Source organism: Bacillus rossius, chromosome 8, assembly GCF_032445375.1.
Source record: "Bacillus rossius redtenbacheri isolate Brsri chromosome 8, Brsri_v3, whole genome shotgun sequence".
Taxonomy (NCBI): domain Eukaryota; kingdom Metazoa; phylum Arthropoda; class Insecta; order Phasmatodea; family Bacillidae; genus Bacillus; species Bacillus rossius.
In genome coordinates this window covers 1,612,997-1,640,676 of record NC_086336.1, presented here as the reverse complement: position 1 = coordinate 1,640,676, position 27,680 = coordinate 1,612,997, and the positions used below count along the sequence as shown (strand labels likewise).

Here is a 27,680-nt window from a genome sequence, read left to right as displayed (position 1 = left end):
GTCGGCAGCCAGCCTCAGCCAGTCGCGTGCCGACAGTGCCACACAGCGCCACACAGTGCCACACAGCGCCACACAGCGCCACCACACAGCCACCACACAGCGCCACCACACAGCGCCCAGACTCAGGTAAGCTGGCCCACTGCCCGCTCGGTGGTATACATAGCCACCACGCGATTCATTAAAGACATGGTGTGCATATTCACAATCACCTGTGCACAATTAAAAAAAAGTGCACTGTTTTATTTGTTAATTATTTTTTGATGATGCTGCATAAAATTGAGTATCATGTCATTAAAGGGTTTATTTACATTTAAAAATTATATAAAAAAACATGTATGTAGGTATATTGTTGACATTATTAACATGTAACTAAAATAAAAATAAGTGTAATAGACGTTCATACTTTCGCAACTATAATATTTTACAATGAAATATTTTTTTAAATATAAATTTTAAAAGATATCCACTGACCAGCAAACAATTTTTTTTAATAACTTAAAAATAAATTTTTCTATAGAGTGATAATTTATTAAATAAATAAATCTAAGCAATATTCAAATGAAATAATACAAAAGAAGGTTTAAAATTAATCAATATTTTTTCAATTTTTAAAATTATTATTACCTCCTATATTGGCACATAATTTTGCTAATAATATTATATTCAGTTTATATTTATGTTATCTTATTGTATAAATAAACATAATTAATAACTTTTATCAAAAGAAAGAAAACACTTATGTGATCCGGAGCGTACGCAATACAACAATTCTAGAAATACGGGGGGTGGGGGAGTATATACAGGCCATGCAGAGATTTCGAGACTAGATGAAAGTTATAACACTGTATGCATCGTCTGTGTTTCGTGATTGGGAGAGTTTCTCCCAGGTACATATCGATTGTAACAATACCAATCACGGTGATTCAGTGCTGAAGTAAACGCATCCTGAGTGGCTCGGTCAAATAAGGCAACGACTTCTCTCGCAGACGGCCGCCAATCACAAGGAAGAAACCACAGGTGCGGGTATACATTGCTGCAGTCTAATGTGTGTTCAGATTTTTTTCGCGAAAAATGCCTGCCCTTAAGTATATATCTCACTATCACCCCCCCATCCCCCTCCAAATCCATCTGCATACGCCACTGCTCGTGAGAGTTTAAACTATCAAATTGTTTTACATACAGTTAATTATTTAATTATTCTGTGAACAATTATAACTACTTTGTCATTTATACTAAGCTTTGTGGGTTAATGGAGTAAACTTTGAAATAATAAGTTGTTAAAATATGATCATAACAATTTTCTTTAACAAGCCTATATATTCTTTTAAGATAGAAGCCCCCTAAAGTATTTTAGGTAATTCATCATTCACTACTTGTTAAAATAGTGTTTACCTTATGCAAACATCGTGTCTGTGAAACTATAAGCATGAAAAACGAACTGTAATTAGCATGCGAATCTTTATTAAAACTTTATGGGACATTGGTTCTTGAAATATCTAGCTTCATTAAAGCACATAGAAAGCTGTGTACTAAATGGTGACCCTTAGACTTGCTCTATGCAATGGAACTAATAATTGCACCATGCAGTTACACAGAGATGTGTACTGTGTGGTGGCACTAAAAAGTGCATTATGCTGTGACAGAGAAAATTTCACTGTGTGATGAAATTAAAACGTGCATTATCTGGTGACACAGAGAAGTGCGCTATGTGTAACCACGTGGTTGAAATCTCGGTTACCACATAGTGCACATCTCGATGTTACCATATAGTGCACCACAATAAGCATGTGACACCGATATGTACACTTGTGGTGACTTCGAGACTTGAACTTTGTAGTGATACTGAGACGTGCTTTTTGACGTGACAACGTCTAATAAATCGATGAACACCGGCTCCACGCACGAAAAAGTGTCCCGTTACGCTGTGTCCCGTTAGGCTCATTGTACGCTTGCTCATCTATCTCTCTTCCACTCGACTGTCTATAAAGTGAAGTGAAAAGTTAATGTGGTTTTCATTGTTTATTACAACAACAATTTCGGCAATAAAGGTTAATTATTCTTGCATTTTAAAAATCTGATTACTAGTATAATTTCAAGTATTTATTCTTTTATTATAAAAATAAAAATGATTCAATTTTATTCATAAAAGTATGCAATCATTTCATCAATGTTTTGTTATGACGTTTTCACGTTAAACTATCGTCCGTAAACCGACTTTACAGACAACCAATTTTTTTAACTGACACCGAGATGATCACTTCGTGAAGTCACGGAGATGTGCCGTGTGTTGTGATGAACCTGCATTTGAGCCACACTGCAATGTGGACTGTATTGTGACACTGGGTCGTGCTCTATGAGGTGACACTGGGACGTGCTCTATGAGGTGACACTGGGACGTGCTCTATGAGGTGACACTGGGACGTGCTCTATGATGTGACACTGGGACGTGCTCTATGAGGTGACACTGGGACGTGCTCTATGAGGTGACATTGGGACGTGCTCTATGAGGTGACACTGGGACGTGCTCTATGAGGTGACATTGGGACGTGCTCTATAAGGTGACACTGGGACGTGCTCTATGAGGTGACACTGGGACGTGCTCTATGAGGTGACACTGGGACGTGCTCTATGAGGTGACACTGGGACGTGCTCTATGAGGTGACACTGGGACGTGCTCTATGAGGTGACACTGGGACGTGATCTATGAGGTGACACTGGGACGTGCTATATGAGGTGACTGGGACGTGCTCTATGAGGTGATACTGGGACGTGCTCTATGATGTGACACTGGGACGTGCTCTATGAGGTGACACTGGGACGTGCTCTATGAGGTGACACTGGGACGTGCTCTATGAGGTGACACTGGGACGTGCTCTATGAGGTGACACTAGGATGTGCTCTATGAGGTGACACTGGGACGTGCTCTATGAGGTGACACTGGGACGTGCTCTATGAGGTGATACTGGGACGTGCTCTATGAGGTGACACTGGGACGTGCTCTATGAGGTGACACTGGGACGTGCTCTATGAGGTGACACTGAGACGTGCTCTATGAAGTGACACTGGGACGTGCTCTATGAGGTGACATTGGGACGTGCTCCATGAGGTGACATTGGGACGTGCTCTATGAGGTGACACTGGGACGTGCTCTATGAGGTGATACTGGGACGTGCTCTATGAGGTGACACGGGGACGTGCTCTATGAGGTGACTGGGACGTGCTCTATGAGGTGACACTGGGACGTGCTCTATGAGGTGACACTGGGACGTGCTCTATGAGGTGACACTGGGACGTGCTCTATGAGGTGACACTGGGACGTGCTCTATGAGGTGACATTGGGACGTGCTCTATGAGGTGACACTGGGACGTGCTCTATGAGGTGACTGGGACGTGCTCTATGAGGTGACTGGGACGTGCTCTAAATGCCTCTTACCTCATCGCGCTCGGCACCCGGTTTAACTGAGGTCGGTCAGTAGAGTTACCTGCGCCGCCCGAGTGAGAGTTGAGCTTTATGCCGCTGGTGTACCTTGTACATGTCTCTAGTTGTACGTATCTCTATGTGGTGACATGTGAAATTCCGCATGAATATTTGGCACCAGGCTAAAGCGTGTCTCATTTTTTGTTAGGTGTGTGTATTTAATGGGCATATACTCTCTCTTTCCAATACACGATATTTGCTATTAGCGCTGTCCTTTTTTATGTGTGTTCTTTTTTCCAAATATACCCAAAGAGCACAAAATTGTTAGCCACAACTTTATAATGTAATGAAAATTTTGAAAATTTAGGTAAGTACCTGAAATTTTTTTTTATGGAAAAATTGGTATTATATTTTTAGAATTATATTTTCTTGTTGTATTTCACTAAGAGTGTGATCTAATAAAATTAATGTTTTACTCCTAAGTAAACGTAACTGAAAGACGCCTTATTGGTTTCAACTTTTTTCGGAACACAATATTTTTATATATTCTTGTATTAAAAATTTTGTCTGTTTGTCTAAATCGCTTAAATGATGAAATGCTTTCTCAATGATGTTGACTAAATGCTTCAAATAATTTATTCCGTGAAATAATAATTGGTGTTTAGAATCGATATATTTTTTTCCTGGTTGTTTCAATGTGTAATAGTACTGTCAAAATGCACTATTTTGTGGTCTTTGAGAAATAACCAAAAATAAAATTAAAAAGTATATATATTTAACCTTATTTTAATAATTTCTGAATACAAACAAATATCTGAGCAAGTCGGGTGGTAGGCCCTACCACTCTGGTAACAGAGGGCGCCATGCACTCTGCACTCACACCATGCACTCTGCACTCACACCATGCACTCTGCACTCACACCATGCACTCTGCACTCACACCATGCACTCTGCACTCACACCATGCACTCTGCACTCACACCATGCACCCTGCACTCACACCATGCACTCTGCACTCACACCATGCACTCTGCACTCACACCATGCACTCTGCACTCACACCATGCACCCTGCACTCACACCATGCACTCTGCAGAGTGCAAGCGCGTGTTCTCGCTGTCTCCTCTCCGGGCCATGTGTTCGTCCAGGGGCGTAACTGGGCCTCTCTTCCTTCAGGGCGTGGCCAATAGCGCCTGTCCAGCCACGCAGCGAATGTCGGCAATTTTCCAGGTCTCTGCATGAAATAGCTTCTTTTTTAAAAAAATAATTAATTGGATATTTAATTTTATTGGACTGGATATCAAACATTTTACCGAATCAAGAAAAAGATATCTATACATCGAAGATAAATCGTATAAACTGGTTTTAATACTAAAACAAACATGAAACATGTTTATTTGCTACCAAGTTGGTAGAGGTAGATAAAAGGTTGAAACATCAATACATCATTATTGAAACCTTGTCACGCTTAAGAACAATCCTTTTAGTAACTGCGGTGCTAACCACTGGTGGGTTGCGGAAGGGGGGGGGGGGGTGTCTAATGCTGTAATGTCTCTCCTCCGCGGCCGTTATGTTCGGCCAACAACACTACGACAAGCTTTTGGCCAGATTTTTAAAATTTTATGTAGCCATGTTGGGATACGATAAATATTTATGTTGGTGTCTGGAGTCTGTTTATGTATATACATTAATTTGTATATGACTTCTCTCACATATTGAGATTTTAGCTACCAGGGAACATTTTTTTCATCCGAGCAAATTGTGCACGCATTATTGTAACTAGTGAAAGCGACAATATACGAGATCACATTATGTTGCTTTAGCGAACTTTACTGAGTAGGCTTATGCCTGGCAATGGACTTATCACTTTCGGCATAGCTTGCTTCTTCTACTGTCATTCATTTCCCCGTGTGTTTGTTTAGTATGCAGAAAGGCAGTTACCATTTATATTCTTCATTGGATTTACAGTAGTGAGTGTCGTGTTTCAATGTTTACGTATTCCACTTGGATGGATGAACTATGACATATAGTGACAAATATAAAAGCCTATAAATAAAATCGTGAAAAGTAAAGTATATTCCGGTAAATTAAACACATTCACTGGATTCACTGTATAATCTTTAGCAGGTGCAATACAGCAAAATTTAGATTAAAAAACTGTAAAACAAAAATTACTTATTTAAAAAATGTATTTTAAGATGTCATTATTTGCCAGTTTGGTACACAAAATTTTTGTTAAGTGTGCAAAGGTGCCTTATATATATATATATATATATCGAACAACAACAGAGTAATATGGAACCCCAAATTAGTATTTCCCCTTTTAACAATTATTTAGATTTTGTTTACTGATATTTAACACATTTGTTTTTACACTTGTAACGAACATAAAAATAAAAATATACATAATCTTAAACCTTACTTATATACAAGATTATACATGTCAGATAACCTAACAAGTTGAAAATTAGAGAATTCTGTGTTCTGGAGACCTTAAATATAAACAATACCTACTTTTGATTGCGACTCTAGAGCCTAAAATAAACTTTTTCACCCAATGTCAGCTTTTTAGGAATTTCTGATTGAAAAACAAAAGGAAAAAGGTTTCCGCTTAAGGTTGAAACCAACAGAATAAACGTTCGTACACTAAGTGGCAATGGCGGCTTCAGGATGACTTTTCGGGAGGGGCTATCGCACAAAGAAAGGTCGTAGTTGCAAAAAAATGAAAGTGGTCAGATATTGGCCTTGGAATATTATTTACAAATTACAGGTTTCAAATACAGAACCTTAGTAGCTCCATGTAACGTTTGATGAGATAAAAGTTTAACATATGAAATAAAATATTTAAGTAAACATAAATATACAAAAATCAATAAAATTGGTCTCGGGAGGGGCTATCACCCCCACCGCCCCCCCCCCCTTCTGGAGCCGCGCTTGCTAAATGGACCTAACTCAGTTTTTCATTCCAACAATCCATAGCAAAATATCTTTTTACTTGTTCTTGCAACCCACATTGTACACGCGGAGACGTGGCCAGACCTCGCGACACCTCAGTAGGACCATGCCGTGCGTGTGTTGGCTCACCGCCGCCACGCAACCACGTCCGGGTGAAGTGGCGAGGCGGCGAGGCGGTGAAGTGGCCGGTGAAAGTGAGCTGTCCTTGGCCACGCCCGCCGAGACTTCACCTTCGCCTTGTTTCTGCTTGCTTTCACTGCAGCGCCCCAGCATCGCCTCTTGTTGCAGGGCGCAGACACGTGGGCGAGGTAAACACCCCGCACTTCGCTTTCGATAACATTATATAAAAAAAAAAAAAACATTGTAAATGACTGTTTACATTATTAAAACCTCAAAATTATAGTTTCTAAATTTTTTGTCTGTTTGTTATTTCCAACATGAATGCCGTGGAGGGGGAGGCAGAGGCGTGACCTTGAGTCGCCAGCACAGCCACGCCCTGCCCCTTTCCCCCGGGGCCCTACCTCATGCCTGGCGCCGGTGTTACACTAGCCGCTAGTCCGGCGAGTACTATAGTCGCCAGCACATTACAGTTCTTTGAATGGTTTTTGCAATGGGGAACATGGATTCAAAAGGTTTTTAGTCACACGCCATTTCTGGTTACACTATATGTAATACGAAACCTCTATAACGGATAAATAAGATATCCGGCCATGTTATATGTATTCCGCCATGTCTCAAGTATCTCAATATTTAATTGGTTTCCCACCATGTTACAATCTCCCACTATGCCAGTGGTTTTCTCACCATGTCACTCTTCTCCAAAACCTTTACGGGACTTCCATCATGTCCCTACGAGTCTTCCACCATATAAGGGGTCTTTCACTGTGTCAAAGGTTTATCCTTATGTCAAGGGTCTAAAGCCATTTCGCGGGGTCCCGCCATGTCATGAGTCTTCCACCATTACACAGTCTCTTGTCATGTGACAGTCTCTTGCCAAGTCACAGGCCTCTTGTCATGTCAAAGAACTCCCACCATTCACAGACTACCACCATTACACAGAACCCACACCATGTCACAGTACTTCACTATTTCATGGGAATCCTGCCATAGCATAGGTCTCCGGCGATGTCATGGTTGTCCCTCCTTGTTACAGATCTCCCATTATTTAACAGTCTCCCGTCATGTCACGGGACTCTCAACATGTCACAGATCTCCGCCCATGTCACAAGCCTCGCGCCATGATACGAGTCTCCCGCCATTTCCCTGGTCTCCCACTGTGCCGGAAATTTTAAATAGTTGGCACAAATTTATTTTTAACCTAAAAAAAACCCTAATATAAACTTTGTTAGCTCATTGTTCATCCTTATCAAATCTTTTATACTAGAGTTCCGCTACGTTTTCCCAGCTCCGCAACTGAGAGCCTGGTGTGATTTCACCAGCCAAATATAAGACATAATTTTTCCTCCCGCCTCGGGCCACGAATGCGACAAGTAACAGTGTCCGGCTTCGTGACCGAGATCGCTTTTAGCATTCTCCCAGGGCAGCCCCGTTCCCAGAGCTCAGCTTAGGTTAGCAGCTCCAGACATGCCCCATCAGGGATGTCGGGCACATGTCGGTGCCAGCCCTAACACATTTCTCACGAGCTAGCAGATCCCCCCTTTCATCTGTTCCAGGAATTTCACCGAGAGAACTTACTGGACCTTAACCTCGGCTCTCAGCGAGCCGACATCCTGGCTGGCGAAAGGTCTGCCTTCGCCATCTCGTGGCGAAGATGCCAACTATTTACTTTAGTTCGGCGAGTAGCAAGGCCTATAGCGGCCGCCACCACACCCCTCTCTCCCGACAGAGCGCAAACCAGTTGGTCCCATAAGTGCCAGGCTAACGCTAGTCCCTCTTGCGGGACTTTTGTGAACTAACGCCGAGTCTGTTTCATCTAGGCCCCGGCGGAGCGGAGCGTGACAAGTTACCTCTGATGCCCCTTAAGTTAGGCTACCAGCCATCTTTGTTATTTTTTCTTTAGGTCGTCGGAGCGATCTCTCGACCACAATCTCCAGCCAATCAGAGGCCAGTTCCACCACTTCCTAGGCCTTCTGGCCCGTAGCGCGAGTTTTAACTACGTGCAGCCCAAAGGATTGATTGCTTCGTCCTTCTGCCGTCACCGGTGCTTCTCACTCGCGACCCATGACGTGACGCAGTCTCGCAGCGACTAGCTTGAGGGATGTGATCCCTACTTTATTTACTTCTAGGTTGATATCGGCGTAGTTCTGATCACTAGGTACTCTTGTAGCATGACCTAGTGCATCTCCGGAGGGAGTGGTTTTCATCATTCTACCCCCAGGATGGTAGGTGGGATATTATACTCCTTTTCGCCTATAGCTGACTTTCTACTTAACTTTTACCCTGATTTCACGATCCCTGTTTCTTGCCACCTTTATTTATACTCTTTCCCACTGGACCTCCTTTTTAGTTTGGTTCCAGTGGGTTCCAAGAGATGGTCCAATAGTTAGGGTCTTTCTCCGGCTCAAGTCCATCGCTAAATTCGGCTAAATTTACATCCTCTTCCTTCTTCGTTGGACATGAGTCCCACTCGTGTCTCCAGCCGGCACCTCTACTCCTCGCTCCAGTGACCCCCGGCGAACAGTCAACCATATCAGAGATTGTTACCTAGATTATACATAGTCCTGCACTGGTTGGGCTAACTAATGTTTAACCATAAACTTTCCTAGTTAAATTATTTATGTTAGTCTTTTTGTGAAAACTTGATTATAACATGTTTTGTTTGGTCAAAGGAAAATGTTAAATTTGTATTTCATGTACAATTGATAATCTATTTGTAATCGATAAGTTTTGACGCCGGGACCCCAGTAACTTTGCTCTGTGTAATTGTGTAATTCTTGAAACTATCAAAAGACAATAATGAAAACTATAACTAACAATAAAAAGGGTAAACTTTAAGAAAACCTCTTGGTTTTTAATTTATTCAAATTCGATCCATTTTCTACTTCCTCTTGTGAGAAGTAAGTTTTTTTTTTTTTTTTTAATGTTTCTCTCTTGTGTAGCTCTGAGTGTACTGTACTGTCTTTCACCCACTCAATCAGCTTCGAAGGCTTTTATAACCAAATTAATACAAAGCTCTCTTTATGTCATGAGACTTCCTGTTACAAGTTGGCTGCCATGTAATCGGTCTCCAGCCAAGACACGTGTCTCCCTCCATGTATTAGGTCTCACGCCAATTCATAGATCACACATGTCATTGGTCTCTCGCTATGTTACGATCATCCCACAATATGACAAGTCTTCTGCCATATCATATATCTCCACCATGCCACAGGATTCCTGCCATGTCATAGGTCTCCCGGTATGTACTTTCTCCAGCAATATCACAGGTCTGACGCCTTGTCATCAGTGTATGCCGCCATATCACGGGTTTTAAATATTTCATGTCTCCCGCTATGTCACGGTTCAATTAACATGTCACAGATCTTACACCATGCTATAAATTTACTAAAATGTTACATGTGTCCTGCCATGTCAGAGGTTTCCAGCTATGTCACGTGCATTTTGCCATGTTATAGGTCTCCTTTAATATCTTTTTCCCACATTCTCACAGGTTTCACGCCATGCTATAGCTATCCCGCCATGTCACAGATTTTGTACCATGTCATTGAACTTCCACCATGTTCCAGGTTTCCTATTAAGTCATGGTTCTTCCGCTATGTCACTTTCTCTCGCTTTGTCACGGGTCTGTCGCCATGCCACGAGTATTTCGCCATGTCACGGGGTTTCATGCCATGTCTTGAGTCTTGCTATGTCACAGGTATTTCACCATATATATATACATACATATACTACCATGTTACTTGTTTCCTGCAATGTCATAGGTCTCCTTCTATGTAACTTTATCTCGCTATGTCACAGGTGTCACACCATGATGGGTATCCCGCCATGTCCTACAGAGCGCCAGTCATATCGGCTTAAGCCTCAGTAGCACTGCCGTGACTATAGGGGAAAATTAATTAGGAGAAAAGTACTTTCGTTTTTCAAAGTCCTATTGTGTTATCTATAAGTATGTTAACTCTGAATATACGCCTCGGTCAGCTGCAAGCTTCTTGGCTGGAAGCAAGCGACGAGCCACTCTCACAGGAACACTCCAGCACAAGTCTGCGTGAGAGCTCGCAGCTAAGATAAGCCCACAGTGTTTGTAACGCGTTGCGCCTGGGAATGTCGCGCTGAGGTAAGACATGTCGACACGCGGCGCAGAGTCTGGCTGCGGTCAGGCCTGCAGTAGAAAGTAGACGCGTGAGCCACGCCGGCTGCGGATGTGAAGTAGAGCGAGAGAAGTCCGTGTCTTGTCTGGTTGTTTGGTTGGCGACCACTAGCGACCACATCTCCTGAACCTGCTGCAGCACTATGAGAGGACATGGGCATGTCCCGAGGAAGGCCCGCTACGAAACAGACGCCCAGACGAGCCACTGCGCCCAAGAACCCGGGCCTGGAAACAGGGAAGCTCGAGCTGATTGTTGGGACACGAACAAAGTGTTGATTCTGCTTCAGTTGGGAAGAGTCTGACATCCACTGACACACGAGGCTGTCACGGACGATGGCGCAGTGAATTAATGTGTCAGTGGGGAAATGGAAGTTTCCTTGAAACGCCATTGGTCAATTGTCACGATTTCTTTCATAAAAGTTTTTGTATCAAGAATTAGAAGACATACTCAGTTTACTGTGAAGACTATTAAAATAACTAAGGAAATATCAGAAAAATTCTTCGTTTTGGGGATATACTTTCATGTGTCTAACTTACGTGTTTATTTTTATGAAACAAAGGATTCGTTTTATTCAATCACGTCTTTACTGGCAGAAAAATAATTACAATAATTTAGTTTATGTCTTGCACAGAATTTCCGCATGATTTAATGCATTCTTTTGCTGTAAAAAGCACAAACGTCATAAAAGTCTTCATACCTAAATGTGTCGCCAGATGGGCGACTGCTGCGCGAACAAGTCGGCCCCTGCAGTCACTGCAGATGCCTGCACCAGCGGCGAGTGGTATGGTTAAAGAAAAAAAAAAACAAACGTGAAGTTTAAATATAAGTATAAATGTGTTAATTTACATTATAAATTAATTCATACATATTCCTGAACAAAGTGTAATATATCAATTGGCCCCGCACGAAATGTTACACCTGCATGTGCAGATCCAAAGGGAAGTGCACGCGCACCACAATGGTAGGAGGAGCGAGTGGTACCCATGTCACGGCCAGAGGGTGGCCCTGGCGGGTGTATAAGGCGCGAGGACAACAGCGCGCGTCACGGGGCTACGTGACTCCACACGGCATTGTGCTGGCTCGCACTTCACCGTGAGCACCAGCACGTGCTGGTAGCCAGGGAAGGATGGTGCTCACCCCCTGGGTGTCTCCTCGGTACTGTACCAACACTTCAACTTACAGCAAAGTTTAATACAAAAAAAATGGTTGTCTGTAAAGTCGGTTTTATGAATAAAATTGAATAATTTTTATTGAATTATCACTATTTTGTATGGATACAAAGAAGGAGTGAAATTAAATCTACAATTTAATTGTTAAATTTACTTTTATTTGCACTCATTAATTCAAATATGTTTATTACTTTAACGAACAGATTATTTTAACTATAACTTTTATACATGTTTGCTATTTAACTTCTTCCAATCTGTGTTATTCTGTTAATGATAGGACGATGATAGGAAAAGTAGGAAACGAATGGGAGTGTTTCAAGTTTAATGTGCCTCGAAAAAGTCAAATCGATGGTGGTTCCAATCGAGTGGAAGAGAGATAGATGCGGCGCAAGCGTACAATGAGCGTAATGGGACAATGTGCGTATGGGACAATGAGTCATCCTTTATCGTGCGTGCAGCCGGCGTTCATTGATTTATTAGATGTCACGTCAAAAAAATTCTGAATTGTTTGCGATCTACACTGAAGGTATCGCGGTAACACCCGTAAGGACATTACTTGATGTACCAGTATTGCATAACAACATTCTGCGCGAGAAAATTGATGTTACTTTACTGCAAAAAAAGGTTACTAGGAAGGTGTTTTTACAATTCAAAACTCTAAAACAGTAACAAAATAAAAGTGAAATTAAAAAGCTGATAGATACCAAAAATTCGGCTAGCAAATCTAAATTTTCTACAAATCAGATGTTTAAAACCAAAATACAAAATGTTATAGAAGCACTGACCATTGTTACCGAGTATGTATTCACTATAGCGGCTGATGATGTCATGGTTGAGCAAGCTTGCAGTGGCCAGCAGTGTGTGTGCTGCAGGATGAAGCAGGCAGTGGCCAGCAGTGTGTGTGCTGCAGGATGAAGCAGGCAGCGGCCAGTCTGCTGCTGCTGGCGGCAGTGTGCCGGGCTCAGCTGGAGGTCAGCCAGTGGCCAGCAGTGTGTGTGCTGCAGGATGAAGCAGGCAGCGGCCAGCGTGCTGCTGCTGGCGGCAGTGTGCCGGGCTCAGCTGGAGGTCAGCCAGTGGCCAGCAGTGTGTGTGCTGCAGGATGAAGCAGGCAGCAGCCAGTGTGCTGCTGCTGGCGGCAGTGTGCCGGGCTCAGCTGGAGGTGGTCAGCCAGTGGCCCTTCCTGCAGTTCGATGTGCCGGCAGACTTCCCGAAAGGCAGCTACGTGCCGGAGAACAACGTGTTCACGGGGCTGGAGGTGGGCTGGGGCCGCGTGTTCCTCAGCCTGCCGCGCCTGCGCACCGGGGTCGCCGCCACCGTGGCCACCATCTCCCGCTCCGACCTGCGGGGCCAGCTCGGCTCGGCGCCTACCCTCCAGGTACCTCACTGCACCTGCTGGAGACCGCTATCCCAAATACTGAGCCCATCCTCCAGGTACCTCACTGCACCTGCTGGAGACCGCTATCCCAAATACTGAGCCCATCCTCCAGGTACCTCACTGCACCTGCTGGCGACCGCTGTCCCAAACACTGAGCCCACCCTACAGGTACTCTTCTTTAAGTTCATCTTGGCAAAGTCGCAATATGACCACGTTCGGCCAATGGAGTTCATGTGATGTTCTTCTCACACTGGATCCTTTTCCTTTGAGCCTAGTGTTCTATTCATGTCTTATATCCCCAAAACATTGTTAAGACTCTTGTCATATATTAAGAACTTATACTGAATACCGTAAATTTCTGGATAATTATGAGAAGTTAGGGCATATGTCAGAATTGGAGATGAGCATATGGCATATTATCTCCCTCATAATGCAGTGGTAATTGACCTGTTAGTGGTTGGATAACAGCTCCCTTTTGGACATGTCACATACTTGTAGATGACAGAGCACACATTTTGATGGAATTTTGATACCCGGAACTCTTGACGCAACGATGCTATCAAAAGTTGAAGCCCAGCATGTAGCAGTAATGATGAGTCTTGTCATGTGGTGTTTGGGTGGTGAGACAAGTTGGCACGTATTACCAAAGGTCAGCTCCGAATGATGCAAACTTCCAACCACATGTAAGCATCCTTTGATGTCATTAAAGGTATTCAAGTCCCTTAACATGCTTTTAGAGTTGAAAACTTTATTTTCCTTCAAGGCATGGATTTTCTTTAGAAAATACTTACTTGTGCAATCGTGATGCAGGTTTGCAAAGCACTGCCCATCTCTTCAGCTGTCAAGAAGCTTGTCTGTCCGACTTATGTCTCTTCAGTCTAGACATTGAGGAAAAGTCTCTCAGAGCATCTTGAAAACAGTTCATGAATCGTTTTGTTGCAACTGCGGAGATCACCGGTATTTGTTATTCTGGAGTATTTTTGTCTTGATCCTTGCTTACTGCCACTACCAGCACCTGGGTGCTGCAGAAGCCATGATTGACTGTACCACCACATATTATGTAAGCGACTCAATGTATCTGGGTCAACTCCACTAGAAATTAAGTCAGCGATTGTACGTGTCTCCAATGGCATCCGTTGGTTAAAATCTGAATATCTTATACTCTGTTTGAAACAAATTATTTCCCTCTTTTAGCTGGTGAGGCCAACCAGAACAATTTAATCGTGAAATATGGTCAAAGTGTAGTACTGGAAACACTGAGTTCTAGAACTGGCCAAGTCTTGCTTAACAGTACAGCAAGAAATACTACTCCACTTTATTCAAATCGGGGAAGAGTTGTGTGTTTAAATTGAGCAACCTGAGATTTGGAAACCATTAACTTCACTGCCACATCACCCTGACTGGAAACAGGTGTTAGGTACAGACACGAACAATATACTTGCTAGCTAGAATCTGAGAACTAATAAACTTGTACATCACAGCTAAAACCACTGACAAGTTAGTATGTGTCTATCGAATTATATATGTCTGATAGCTGTTAGTCTCATTTAGAGCTTTTGCCACCACAATGAAAATTCTAGTGGATGATTTCATCCCAATCAAACTGAAGGGACTAGATGTTTTGTAGAAATATCGTGTAACAATTAACCACTGGACTAATCAGTCCCAAAGGATCAAAGATGGATGAAACTGCTGAAGATATTTGGCACTTTGTAATAACAGTTAACTGATGACCATGTGCCCTCATATCTGGTCCTACAGTATTATTTTCTAGATGAGTTCGTACTTCATCTAAAGTTTCAAAAGAGTGCAGTGTTTGATTTTCTCTATGCTCTGGTGAAATTGCTTCTAGAAAAGCTGGTGATTGGTACCAAAATTTCTTAAGGAAAATCCCCCAGATTTAAGAAGTTTGATCAGTTGACATTGTATGCTAAGTAACTTTTACACGGTGTTTTCACACAGAGTGCATCATCTAAACAAAAATCCCTCTTGAATATTTCTGCTGGTTTAGAGTACTGGTAACCTTCATTTTCAGCAAGCTGTTGAAGGCACCTTTTAGCCAAAAATGGTGCAGAATCTGTGCCATAACTTACAGTTTAAGCTCATAAATATTTACATGATCATTTGCAGATTTCCTTTATAAAATTTCCTGAATTTTGGTGTCATTAGGATGAATGTTGATCCGTCTATACATTTTTGCAATATCTGTAATAGTCTTTAGAATATTACATAATCTCACTATTATTGAGTACAAGTTTTGTTGTATGGTTGCAACAACCAGATGTGCGTCATTGAGAGATGCACCTGTTGTTTTCGCAGATGCATCAAAAACGTCTCGTGATTGTGCTATTGAACCTGATGCCTTTTTAACACTGCATGATGGGGAAGATGATTTAATATTCTGAACAGAATTAGGGAATTTTAATTTAATGTGCCTAATATTTGGGTTAGTATTATGTTAGCAAAAAAAATACTGTACAGATGTTTAAACTTATTTACTTGGGAAAAATAAATTTTAGAAACACATAGATACAACGACACATCTTGGAATGCTTAAAAATTTATGAAGGCTTATAAATGCGGTAGGACCTACTACCAAACCAAAATTCCATTTATTAGAGTTATGCAGAAGTTGAAGGATAATGCTGAGTAGTAACGGTCCAGTCTAGTCTGAGTATATTAGGTTCAACTAACTATAACAGATAGGGTCCATGACCAGAGCGTGTCCGGTCCTCAGGCATACCCCAGCTGGACGTGGCACCGCGCTGAGGCCAACTGCTCGGGCCTGATCTCGGTGTACCGCGTGCGGGCGGACCGCTGCGACCGGCTGTGGGTGCTGGACAGCGGCGTGATGACCAGCCTGGAGGACTACCGGCCCGTGTGTCCGCCCAAGCTGCTCGCCTTCGACATGCGCACGGACCGCCTGCTGCGCAGCTACGAGTTCCCGCGCTCCACGCTGCGGCCGCACTCGCTGCTCACCAACCTGGTGATAGACCCTCAGTCGGGCGGCAGCTGCGACAACGCTTTCATTTACATCAGCGACACTGCGTCTCCCGGCATCCTCGTGTACGACATGCAGCGTGACCAGACGTGGCGGGTGTCCCACACGACCATGTGGCCCAGCCCTGACCACGCCACCTACACGGTTAGTGCAGTCCAGCTGATCATTCAGTCCTCTTATCTGTGTCTGCCCGGCATCTACACGGTTAGTACAGTCCAGCTGACCATTCAGTCCTCTTATCTGTGTCTGCCCATCATCTACATGGTTAGTACAGTCCAGCTGATCATTCAGTCCTCTTATCTGTGTCTGCCCATCATCTACATGGTTAGTACAGTCCAGCTGATCATTCAGTCCTCTTATCTGTGTCTGCCCATCATCTACATGGTTAGTGCAGTCAAGCTGATCATTCAGTCTTCTTATCTGTATATGCCTGGCAACTACATGCGGTCTGACCAGAGATGGTGATAGACTCACACGACCATGTGGCCAAACCGTGACCACACCACCTACACTGTCAGTAAGACCCAATTAAGCATTCATTCCTTTTAAAGTAATTTAAATGTGCACATAACATGTCCATCAGGGATAAAAAGGCTAAAATAACCCAACCAAGATCGTCACCACATTCTTATCATTATTTGGAATGGGGAAGTTAACGATGGGAATTTTTTTCTCTGGAGCCATTTCCATCTTTTCACGACCAATTTAAAAACTAAAAATTTTATTTCGCTTGAACACAACACACTTTTTTTTTCTGAATTGACTCTAAATCCAGCCTCCCTTAATTTTAACAAGAACATATTCAATTGTTACTAATGTTAATCTCATGAGTTGGAGTAAACATAAATGTCATCTTAAAAGCTTATAACAAACTTATATTGGAAATACTAAAACAGGTTGTTTAAAGTCTGCATTAAACATTGGGCACCTAAAGGTATGCATTTCCACTTTTACTGCACCCACATGGTGACAAATCCAGTGTATGTTTGGCTTTCTTGATCTAATATTACGTTGGTGAGATGCAGCATTAAATCTAAAACTGTAAAAAATATTTGCCTCACCAAAATATTGAAAAATAACTTCAATTATAAACATTGTAAATTTGCCCAGCTCAATAGTATCATTACGAAAACAGTTATCATGAAGCAACCGATAGTAAACACTTTTTTTACTGACGAAGAATGCTGAGGAATCATATAAATATTTATATTTCACTATAATGTCGCCTTTATTCCAGTTTATGAATCATCTCATGAAAATCTCTCATTTTCAGAGAGCGGACTGGTATAGTACAAATTTTACCGGTTGTTGATCGTAAACCCCATTGTGATAGGGCATCATGCAGGCTTAGGAATCTTAGGTGCAATATTAAAATCTTCAAAACCAATTAAATGTGTATTTTAATGGGCCATTTAATTTCTCCGACCATCAGAACAAGGTTGCACTGGTCCCTTTCAGATCAAGTGTTTTGTGAAGGATGGAACAACTCATCTACCACTGACATGTACAACAAAAAACGACTGTTCCCACTAAGACTCGTGTAAAGCTGGCAGCCGAGGGCAGCAGGTAATGCCCTATCGGGCTGTGTGTTTGGCGGGAGTGGGCCTGACCCTGCGGGGAAGGTGATTGTCCCTTGAGGTGTCGGAGCTGTTGCCGGCTCTAGTATCCGAGACATGATCCAACAGGTTCACGGAATGGGTGCAAGAATGCAAATATATAGCCTCTCCGCACCATGTGGCAATCCTCTGCCGTCACGTGGGCACCACTGTTGGGGGCGAATCGTGGTGACCATGTTGGGATGGGTAGCCTCAACCTCTGGTCATAGCATCGTCTTAACTGAAGAGGATAATGCCGGGCGTAACCTGCCATTGTGCATCCTCAATTGCATGTATGGGACCAGAAATGGTGGATTGGCTGTTGCGGGCAACAGCTGATGCGATTGAAACCTTTCTGGGGAGTTCGACTGCCGAGCCCCGGCGTCTCGGCCCCAAAGGGCCCCATAGTGAATGGATCAGGCCTATGTTAGTGGAAGGACAATGAATGGCGCCGCTGTGTTCGGGTGCACCCGGGCTTAAAAAAGAGCTGTAAACTGCTCGATTAGGTGTGATACGTTCCCCTAGTCCAGTAGTCGGGGGAGTACCGAGGCAACCCCGAGGCCCTCCAGCGCACGCACTGTGGTTGTCACCTCTAGCCAGGGCTTCCTGCGATAGCCGCCGGATGAGTTCAGGCACTTCCGGGCCTTAATCGGCTGTAAATCTGCTGGGCCGAGGTACGGCAGGTCGGAAGGTAATCCGAGGAGACGAGGACACCCTGTGGAGTAACTCTGAAGAGTGGCAGTCGGTCAGCAGCTGGCGACATAGGCGTGCGCAGATATTTCCATTAAGGGGGGGCCATGCTAGATTTTTAAATCAGAAGCTGAATTTAGAATGTTAAATAGCCTAAATACATTCACTCATTGACTTGTTTATATTTTTGTGCAGTATCAACGAGATATGTTTACTAGTTAATATTTATATACGTATAATTTAATAATTAATAATAATCTTGAAAATATGTTTTTTTCCATAGACAATGCTTAAAGGGTACTTACACATTTCCCCCCCTCGAATTTTCCAATAGCTTGGTCCAGATCTACCTTTAAATGAACTTCTTTTTAGTGAATGCAAACACAGCAATTCAGACAACATAAATTTAACAAACCTCTTAATTTTTTTTTGCTTTGAAATACATACATCATCGTAAAAAAAATTAAATCAAAATTCTAGATGACACAGACGACACTCAAAAGGTACATGTTTTTTAAACCACAATAGCTTGAATTTTCAACTGACATTGTTTTACAATGAATGATTGTTCAATCCATCAAATTTTAATAAAATTAAAAAATATTTTGATTTATGTAGTGATATATTGTACTCAAGTATTTTCAAGTTAACTCAAAGCACTGTATACCATCACAAATTTTAACAAACCTTCAAAATATTCTTATTTACATGGTAATACATTCTACTTAATTATGTTCAAATTAACATAAAGTTCTTATTAAAAACACACATTTTAACACAACTGCAAAAGATTTTCATTTACATGGTAATTAATAAATTCTACGAAATTAAGCTAACGCAAACGTTATCTCAAAGTTCTGATTACAATCACAAACACAAATATTAAAAACCTGCAAAGCATCCTCTTTTTTTCAATCAATTACTATATTTAATAGACTCAACAAATTGAGAACAGTTTTGACTACAAAAAATAAAATTTTAGAAACATTCTACTATATTTAATTAAGTTCAAGTTAACCCAAAGTTATGGTTACGAACACGCAAAAAAGTCAAGGTAACTTTCTCCCAACAACTTGGAACTATCTATCACAATTTTAAGTTGTTTTCCAATGAACAGAAATATAATGATATCCAGGCAATTGTAAGTTAAACAAACCGGCAAGCATTTTTATTTATCTGGCAATACTTGCACAGTTTGAGTGTCACAGTGCCAGGAATATACGAATATTAAGGAATGCATTAGAGAAAATGCCGATCTGAGTGATTACATTAGCGGGGGCCATGGCCCACCTGCCCCCCCCTGTAGGCACGCCTATGGCTGGCGAACAGTCTACCGAACCAATGCCAAGTTGGTAGTAGTGCGGGAAGAATCCATGAAAGATTGAACGGTGAACCTCTGAGGTTTCCTACAAGGCCCTGGATTCTAATTGGGTAGGACTCGTACTTGGTAGTGGTGCTCCGATCGCTTGGAGCAGGCTTCAAGGGTTCCCTAGCCCGATGCGGAGTCGACGTTGTGAGCGACGACACAGCTCCGGTACTAGCCTGGATAGCTACAGTGGTTGGATAGGCCTCCACCGGACCACGGGTTCACTGGGGGTTTTGAGGGGTCCCAGTGTGATGTGGGAGATTGGGGAAGGCGCCAGCAGTGCTGATAAAGTCTTAGGGCACAGGACACAGCCAACTGTCTGGTGACTATGCTGGGTTGGTGGCCCCAGCCGCTGGTCGGTGCCGAAGCTCTAATACCCTCCCAATCTACAACAGGGAGCGATCCCTACCAGTTCTGTATATTAAAAGCTCTGGAATGTTTAAAAGATAACTGGAAGATACTCCCACACTACCCTTCAAGGGCTCATATTGGGAGGGGAACGTTGAGAAATGCCGGCCGCAAGGTCGGAATATATCCGTGTGTTTGCAGGTGGGTGGTGAGTCGTTCACGCTGCCCGATGGCATCATCGGCATGGGGCTGTCGCCGGCGCCTCTGGCGCACCCTACACAGCAGGTGCTGTACTTCCAGCCGCTGGCCTCGGACAGGATATTCTCGGTGCCGGTCTCGGCGCTGAGGACCCGGCCCGACCCCAGCGCCGTGGAGAACTCCCTGCCGGTGTCGCTGGTGGGCTACAAGTCCTCGCAGTCGGCGGCGCTGGCCGTGGACCCCAGCGACGGCTCCGTGGTGCTCAGTCCCCTGGCGGACTACGCGGTCACCTCCTGGGACCCCGTCACCAACGCCAACCACGTGCTGGCGCTGGACCCGGCGCAGCTGCAGTTCTGCTCCGACGTGCGCTTCGCGGAGCGCGACTCGGGCCACGTCTGGCTCATCTCCTCGCGCCTGCAGAAGCTCTTCAGGAGGACCTACCGCGCGGGCGAGGTCAACTTCCGCGTCATGAGGATCCGCGTGGGCGCCGTGCCGTACAACAACTCCCTGCTGCTGGTCTGAGCCGGTCTCCTGGTGCTCGCTGGGAACACTCTTCTGCGGAACCTTTTTGTACGGAAAATACCAACATTAAACCAATTATTGTTTTATCAGGAGCGTACACATCATTTAATTTCGTTTGCTTGGAGGGAAGGGAGGACATATGTTTGCTTTCAAATTATTTTCTTTTTGCTGGTGGAGAAATTAATAGTTTATTTTGGATTTCTTAGATTTTCGACGCGTGTAGGGGGTTTGTTGGAGGATATATCTCTAATCTCTCCCCTACATATGCCCCTGAAAATGTTGATTTAAGTGTACCAAATTATGTCTCAACTCAAAGTACAAACTTTTTTGTTTCCAAAACTTGCTTTTTATTTGTTTATACACAGATACTTATGAACAAATATAAAAAAAAATTATAAATTGCCATTTATTGTGATAAAGACTTAGACATCTAGCGAATCATTGCTTAATGTTAATTGACATTATGCAGATAACCTCGTATATTTTTATTATATAAGAGCTAAATTACGACTTAAAATAATTTCAACTCGAAGCTAATGTTCTTGTTGTTTAAACACACGCCTGCCACCGAGCAGTCAGTTGAAGAGTCAGCCACTTCGGAGACACCCGCACTTTAAGGGTGCTTGCACTCATGCTTATGTTATAGAAATGCAGTGGTTCTGGATGTGTGGGGCTCGTGGTATGTGTCAACCAGCAGGGTAGCTTTATAATAAAAATTAGTATTTTATTAAGTTATCCTAATAAACTGTAATAATGCCACAATTCACACAAAATAATTGTTGTGCGGTGATCGACAACGAAATGCCACACACAACAGTTTCACAAATAATGTCAACAGGTGCAAAATAATTTTTTTAATAAATGCTACCTTGCTAGACCATTATAACAACCTGGGGGATGCTCCTGTGGTATGTTATAGTTTCTGTTTTTGTAATTATTCCAGTTTATATGTTGGATTACATTGGGTTCAGCAAGAACATAGTGATATCCTCATAAAAAAACATGTTTTCCATTCCAACATTACTATTTTGACAGTTCTGTGTAAAGTTTTATTAAGAACTTTTATTCTTTTTAAATAAACATTACTATAAGTAATTTGTTACGATTATTCTAACCCTACTGGCACATAACAATGTGAACATTTAATGCAATCGTTACATGATAACTCAATAAATATTTTAGTAGTTCTAAATATTTTTCCTAATATGATATTGAAGGCACCCATCGTCAGTACTTTTCGAGGTCGAGTAAAACCTCCCCAGCACATGTCATGGCAAAAACGACCGACGAAATTGTTGCTCCTCAGCTCACACACACACACACACACATATAATGTCACCTGATTTGACCACGCCATTTCTTCTACTTTCTCGTAAGTTCTCCACAAAAATAGTTTACATGGTAATACATCCTCACAGACAGGGCCTGCTGTGCGCTGAATCTTAATTTCATCGGCCTACAAGTTCTACGAAACGACTCATTTGGCCATCATTTTCCCAGTGTTCATGTGTCAGGATAAGTGAACGGTAGAAAATAAGGGCTTATATTTGCAAAGCACATCTGCTGTCACACTGGAGTCATCAGCCTAATCCATCGTGACTCATGCAGCAATATTCCCATGCTGTATTGTTCATGACATTTATTTTCTTGCCAGGCCTTGCCAAATGCCAAACATTAGCCATCCATGGTTTCTCCTGGCAAGCCATCAGTCGTGCCTGACTGGTAATGGTTTCTTCTGGCAAGCCATTAATAGTGTTCGACTGACCATGATATATTATGGTGAGCCATCTATTGTGCCTAGTTGGCCCTGGTTTCTTCTAGCTATTCATCTCTCGTCTACACCTGGTCCTGCTTTCTTTCTGGCGAGCCATCAATTTTGTCTGGCTAGCCATAGTTTCATCTGGCGATCCATCCCCAAAAAGAAAGGCGCTGTGTAGGAAGATGTTTCCACGGGTATTAACAAACATATAATTCCTAACTATACATACATACATATAAAGTTGCAGTGAAAAGTAGAGACACAAAAAAAAACATTAAAAAGACTTAAGAAGAAAAATTAAAATAAAATTTTTTTTTTTATCAAATTAGCCACATAATCCACCGGTCAATCTTACTAAGTTGTTGGGGATGAGAAAATATCCACGTTAAAGCCTGATTGTCAGTCCGTAAGTCAAAGGTGTCAAATTCAATAAATCTCTCAAACCTTTCTACAGCAAATATACTTGCTAGTGTCTCCTTCTCGTACATGCTGTATCTCTGTTCACTATTACTAAGCACCATACTGGCATACATCACAGATTGGAGACCTTTTTCTCTCTCCTGAAGAAAAACAGATCCTAAAGCTTGACTACTTACATCACATTGGACAATAAAGGTTGTGATAAATTCGGATAAGAGCAACACAGGGATGTGCGTGATAGCTTCTTTTAGCTGATTAAATGCCTTCTTCTGATCATCTCCCCAAATAAATTCTACTCCTTTCCTTTTTAAATAATTCAAAGGTGCACTGATTTGGGCATAGTTTGGAATAAAGCGACTGAAGTAGCCGAGCATTCCAAGTAAACACATTATGTCCTTTACATTTTTTGGTGCTGAAAAAATTCACAATACAAGATATCTTAGCTGGATCCATTTTTAATTTACCATTTTCTACTCAAAATCCTAAGAATTTAATCTGGTTCTTCAACCAACATGCTTTTTTTTCTTCGGATTTACAGTTAACCCAGATTCACGCAATTTGCTGAACACCAAAGTGATATGCTCTACATGATCCTGGAAGGTTTCAGAATTAATACAAATATCATCTAAACAACTGATTATGAACCATATTGTTTTCAGGGGGTTACAAACCCCGTGTGTTGCTGACTACTAACTTCTAGCACGCACTGGTGGAACCACATTCGCAGGGGATCTGATACAGTTCTGACATTGTAACTTGTCTATGGCTGGTTTGACTCTGGCAATCATGCAGACTCCACTCCACTATCAGAAGCATGGTTGCCCGATGCACAGGAGGAGTAGGAGGGCTTATGAAGGGGAGGCACCAGGTGTGCCAACCACCAGGTGTGCCAGCAACCAGGCGTGCCAACTACCAGGCGTGCCAGCTTGGAGGCATGTGACTACATGTGTGATGTCTGGCACAGTGGCTGAGGCCAGGGAACGATAGGGCGTAAATTATCGTCCCCGCGGCGAACGCAGGCGTAAGGAATGGAGGTCCATGAAAGCAGTGGAGTTAGTGTACCATTTAGACCTGTAAAAGTTGTTAAAATCAAAAAGCTGTAGGAAAAACTGAATAAAGGTATGTAAGAAATACTAGGTTATAGAAACTTTCATTAAAAATTTAAAAAAAAGGTGCCAAAAATGCATTAACTAATGACACACACAAAAATTACTATCATTTAAATACAGTGATTTTATAAAAATATTTTAAATAAAAAAAATTTAATATTTTCCAAATCTTTACATTTAGGCCTATATTACACTCTTGGAAAAATGTTTCACTTATTTCAGTACTCAAGTATTCGATTATAAAGGGCATAAATAAAGTGTATACTTACAGAACTAAATGTGTATATATGAAATGAAACTCGTTCGATTTAAAGATATAATTAGTAAATCAATAAAATATGTTTTAATTATTCACAATATACTGAAACTAAGTTGTGAAGTGTATCATTGTATTACTGATATTAAATGTAAAATAAACACAGTATTTGCAACTAAACTTCAGTGTATAGCCCCAGTCGAGAATGGAAACTGTTAACCATAAAAATAAAGTCTATATGCAGCTTATTTCTTCAAATTAAAGTAGCAAAATAATATATATGTATTAAAATTTAATGAAAAGATTCGCTCTGTCCATTGAAGTAATGGTTTTAAAATAAATTTTTGCCTCCGAAACAAAAAAAAAGTTTTTTTTTTGAGTTCATCATCATACTGGTTATTTACTTAAAGAGTTGCAAACAACTGAAGAACACTCGACCATTTTCATTGTTTCTTTCAAGTCAAACTGAAATGTATTTTTTTAAAGACTCAGTCCTATATTACAGAACTAAATGATGTATTGTAGCTTAAGCTTTGATGCTACGTTTTCTGATAATCACTGCAGGTATGCCGAAATGTGTTGTTATATTATAAAACTTAATTAGATATTATTAGATAAGTTTTTCCGGTGTGTGTGCCGGTACAGTCGTGCTGTCAGCAGGAGCTGTCCTGTTGGTGTGTGTGTACACCCCTGGGGCTAGCACCCTCCTGGAGTCTCGTTAGCCCGGATGCCAAGGGGATTATCACCCCTCCCGCGGGCTGCCAGGCCTGTGAGGTCCTGGTCTACCCTTTATCAGGAGTAGGCAGAGTCGCTCGCTGTAGATCAATTAACTTTGTTAGCGCACGCGACGGCGCAAATAACTAGTGTACAACAGTAGACAATAGCGTGGCCCACCTGCCCTCCAGAATAATCAGTAGCCACTTCGGCTACAGTGGTGACCCCGACGTGATAGGACAAGGCTAGTGTGTGTTCCAAAATAAGTGTCACGCGATATCCATATTTCGCATAATTTAATCAAGCTGTCGCACCTCACATCACTCGCGCAGCTTGTTACCCGCATCACGTCATCCGCGCCGCATGATCGCAACCTTGGACGCAGAAGTAGAGGGAACGCACGGGTTCTGTGACACTTCCAGCTCATACATCGGACTTCCGCGACTCGTGACACGCAGGTAGGGGTTATGTTGATGTTCGGCGACACAGTGTAAGCAGTTGCATCGTGCTCCAGCACATCGTCGCACACCATGTTTTAGTGTCTCATTTTCACCCTAGAACACTTCCGCAGGCATGGCTGAACACCCATCCTCAACTGTCTCCATGGGAGCGTTGCAGTTCGCATTCCACCCTTCTGGACTCCGGACCCGGAAATGTGGTTCGTGCAGGTGGAAAACCAGTTTTCTCTAGCAGATGTCACATCCGACGAAACAGAGTTCAACCACGGGGCAGGCAATTTGGACTGAAAATACGCGACCGAAGTGCGCGATATACTAGTTCATCCCCCAACTGAGGACAAATATGATCGACTCAAAACAGAACTTATAAAGAAATTAAGTGCTTCATGAAACAACTGGTGGAACACGAGGAGGTCGGTGACCGAAGGTCTTCGCAGTTTCTACGGCACCTCGGCAGTTTGGCAGGAACAGTCGTTCCAGATGACCCAATCAGGTCATTGTGGCTAGGTCGCTTGCCACCACCAATGCAAGCGATCATAGCGACACAGACAAATTCTTCGGTAGCTTGCAGACGCCATCGCGATACAAAATCCAAGACCACAGATGGCAGAAGCAACTTCATTGGAATCCATGTTCGAGAATATGTCGATCCTCGTGACAGCCAAAACAGGAGAGATGACCACAACACTGCGACAGGAGATCGCAGCTGTTGCGTCCCCACTCGTCTTGGCCAGCACGAAAGTCGTTGCGACCGCTCCCCATCTACATCACGCCAGCAACGCTCTCGCAGCAGAGAATCTGCTGGTACCACCGTTGCTTTGGCGATGGGGTTTGAAAGTGTGTTCAGCCCTGTGAATACAGCTCGGGAAACATGTAGGGGACTCGCTGATGGTGGCCAGCGATCCAACCCCACCTCTTCATCTCGGACAAGGGCACAAAGATATAGTTTTTGGTTGACACAGGTGCTGACATTTGTGTGTTTCCTTGCGCCCGACTACCTGGAAGGCGGCCCAAGTCCAATTATGTCTTGTTTGCAGCCAATGGCTCAAATATTTCAATTTATGGCTTCCTTACCCTAACTTTAAACTTAGGATTTAGATGTGATTTTGTCTGGTGTTCTAAGGAGGCCGATGTTACCAAACTAATCATTAGTGCTGATTTCCTCCATCATTATGGCCCGTTGGTAGACATTTGGAATCAATGCCTAGAGGACAGTACCAAATACTTGCCTCTGTCTGCAACAACGCTACAAGTGACACCAGTAGTGTCAGGACTGCCTCAATCATCTCACTACCTCGATCTCCTCCAAAAGTATGTACGTCATACCCGGCCATCTTTTACCCCACATCTTGTTCAACATTCTGCAGTGCACCTCAGCCGCACTACGGCTGGGCAGCCTGTGTTCAGCAAACCACGTCGTTTGGCACTGGACAAACTCAGGATTGCAAAGAGGGAGTTTGAGTCCATGCTCAAACTTGGCACTGCTCACCCTTCAGACAGCTCCTGGTCTTCACCTCTGCACATGGTACCCAAAAAAGGGGAGGAATGGAGGCCATGTGGGGACTATCGGTTGCTCCATGCATGCACAATTCCAGATAGATATCCAATAACCCATATACAAGACTGCGAGGAGAGAAGAAGCACCAGTCCTAGTCTGCTCTTTATCAGGAGTAGGTGGAGTCTGAAGATGAATGTAACTTTATTAGCACACGCAATGGCGCAAAATTGTTTAATTTAGAATGGCCTACCTGCCCCTCCAGAATAAACAGTAGCCTCACGGCTACATCCAGCATGTCAGCAATATGACTATAATGACACAAATAATGTTCCAAATGCATGTATTTCTAAGACTGCCTAAAAATGAGATTTTTTCCAGTGAGACTAACGTAAAAAATGTTAGGAGTATAATATTCGAATCAAATAAATATAAATTAAAGGCCGATTCCAGAGCTATGATACTAAAAAAAAAATTTTAATCTAAACGTTAGTCGGCTAATCAAAGCAATACTGGAACATACCGTACACTCGTTTAAAGTTTTGTGATAAGATCACCTATTTG

At 42.6% G+C, this 27,680-nt stretch overlaps 1 protein-coding gene across 1 annotated transcript; it reads left to right on the top strand.

Moving 5' to 3' along the window:
• Window positions 1-24,818, top strand: LOC134535443 (protein yellow-like). The gene is made up of 4 exons (XM_063374544.1): window positions 1-126; window positions 12,909-13,185; window positions 15,923-16,330; window positions 20,387-24,818. The coding sequence occupies exons 2-4, from the start codon at window positions 12,910-12,912 to the stop codon at window positions 20,903-20,905; spliced, it is 1,203 nt and encodes a 400-aa protein (XP_063230614.1). The 5' UTR covers window positions 1-126; window position 12,909; the 3' UTR covers window positions 20,906-24,818.
• Window positions 24,819-27,680: the final 2,862 nt, after the last annotated feature.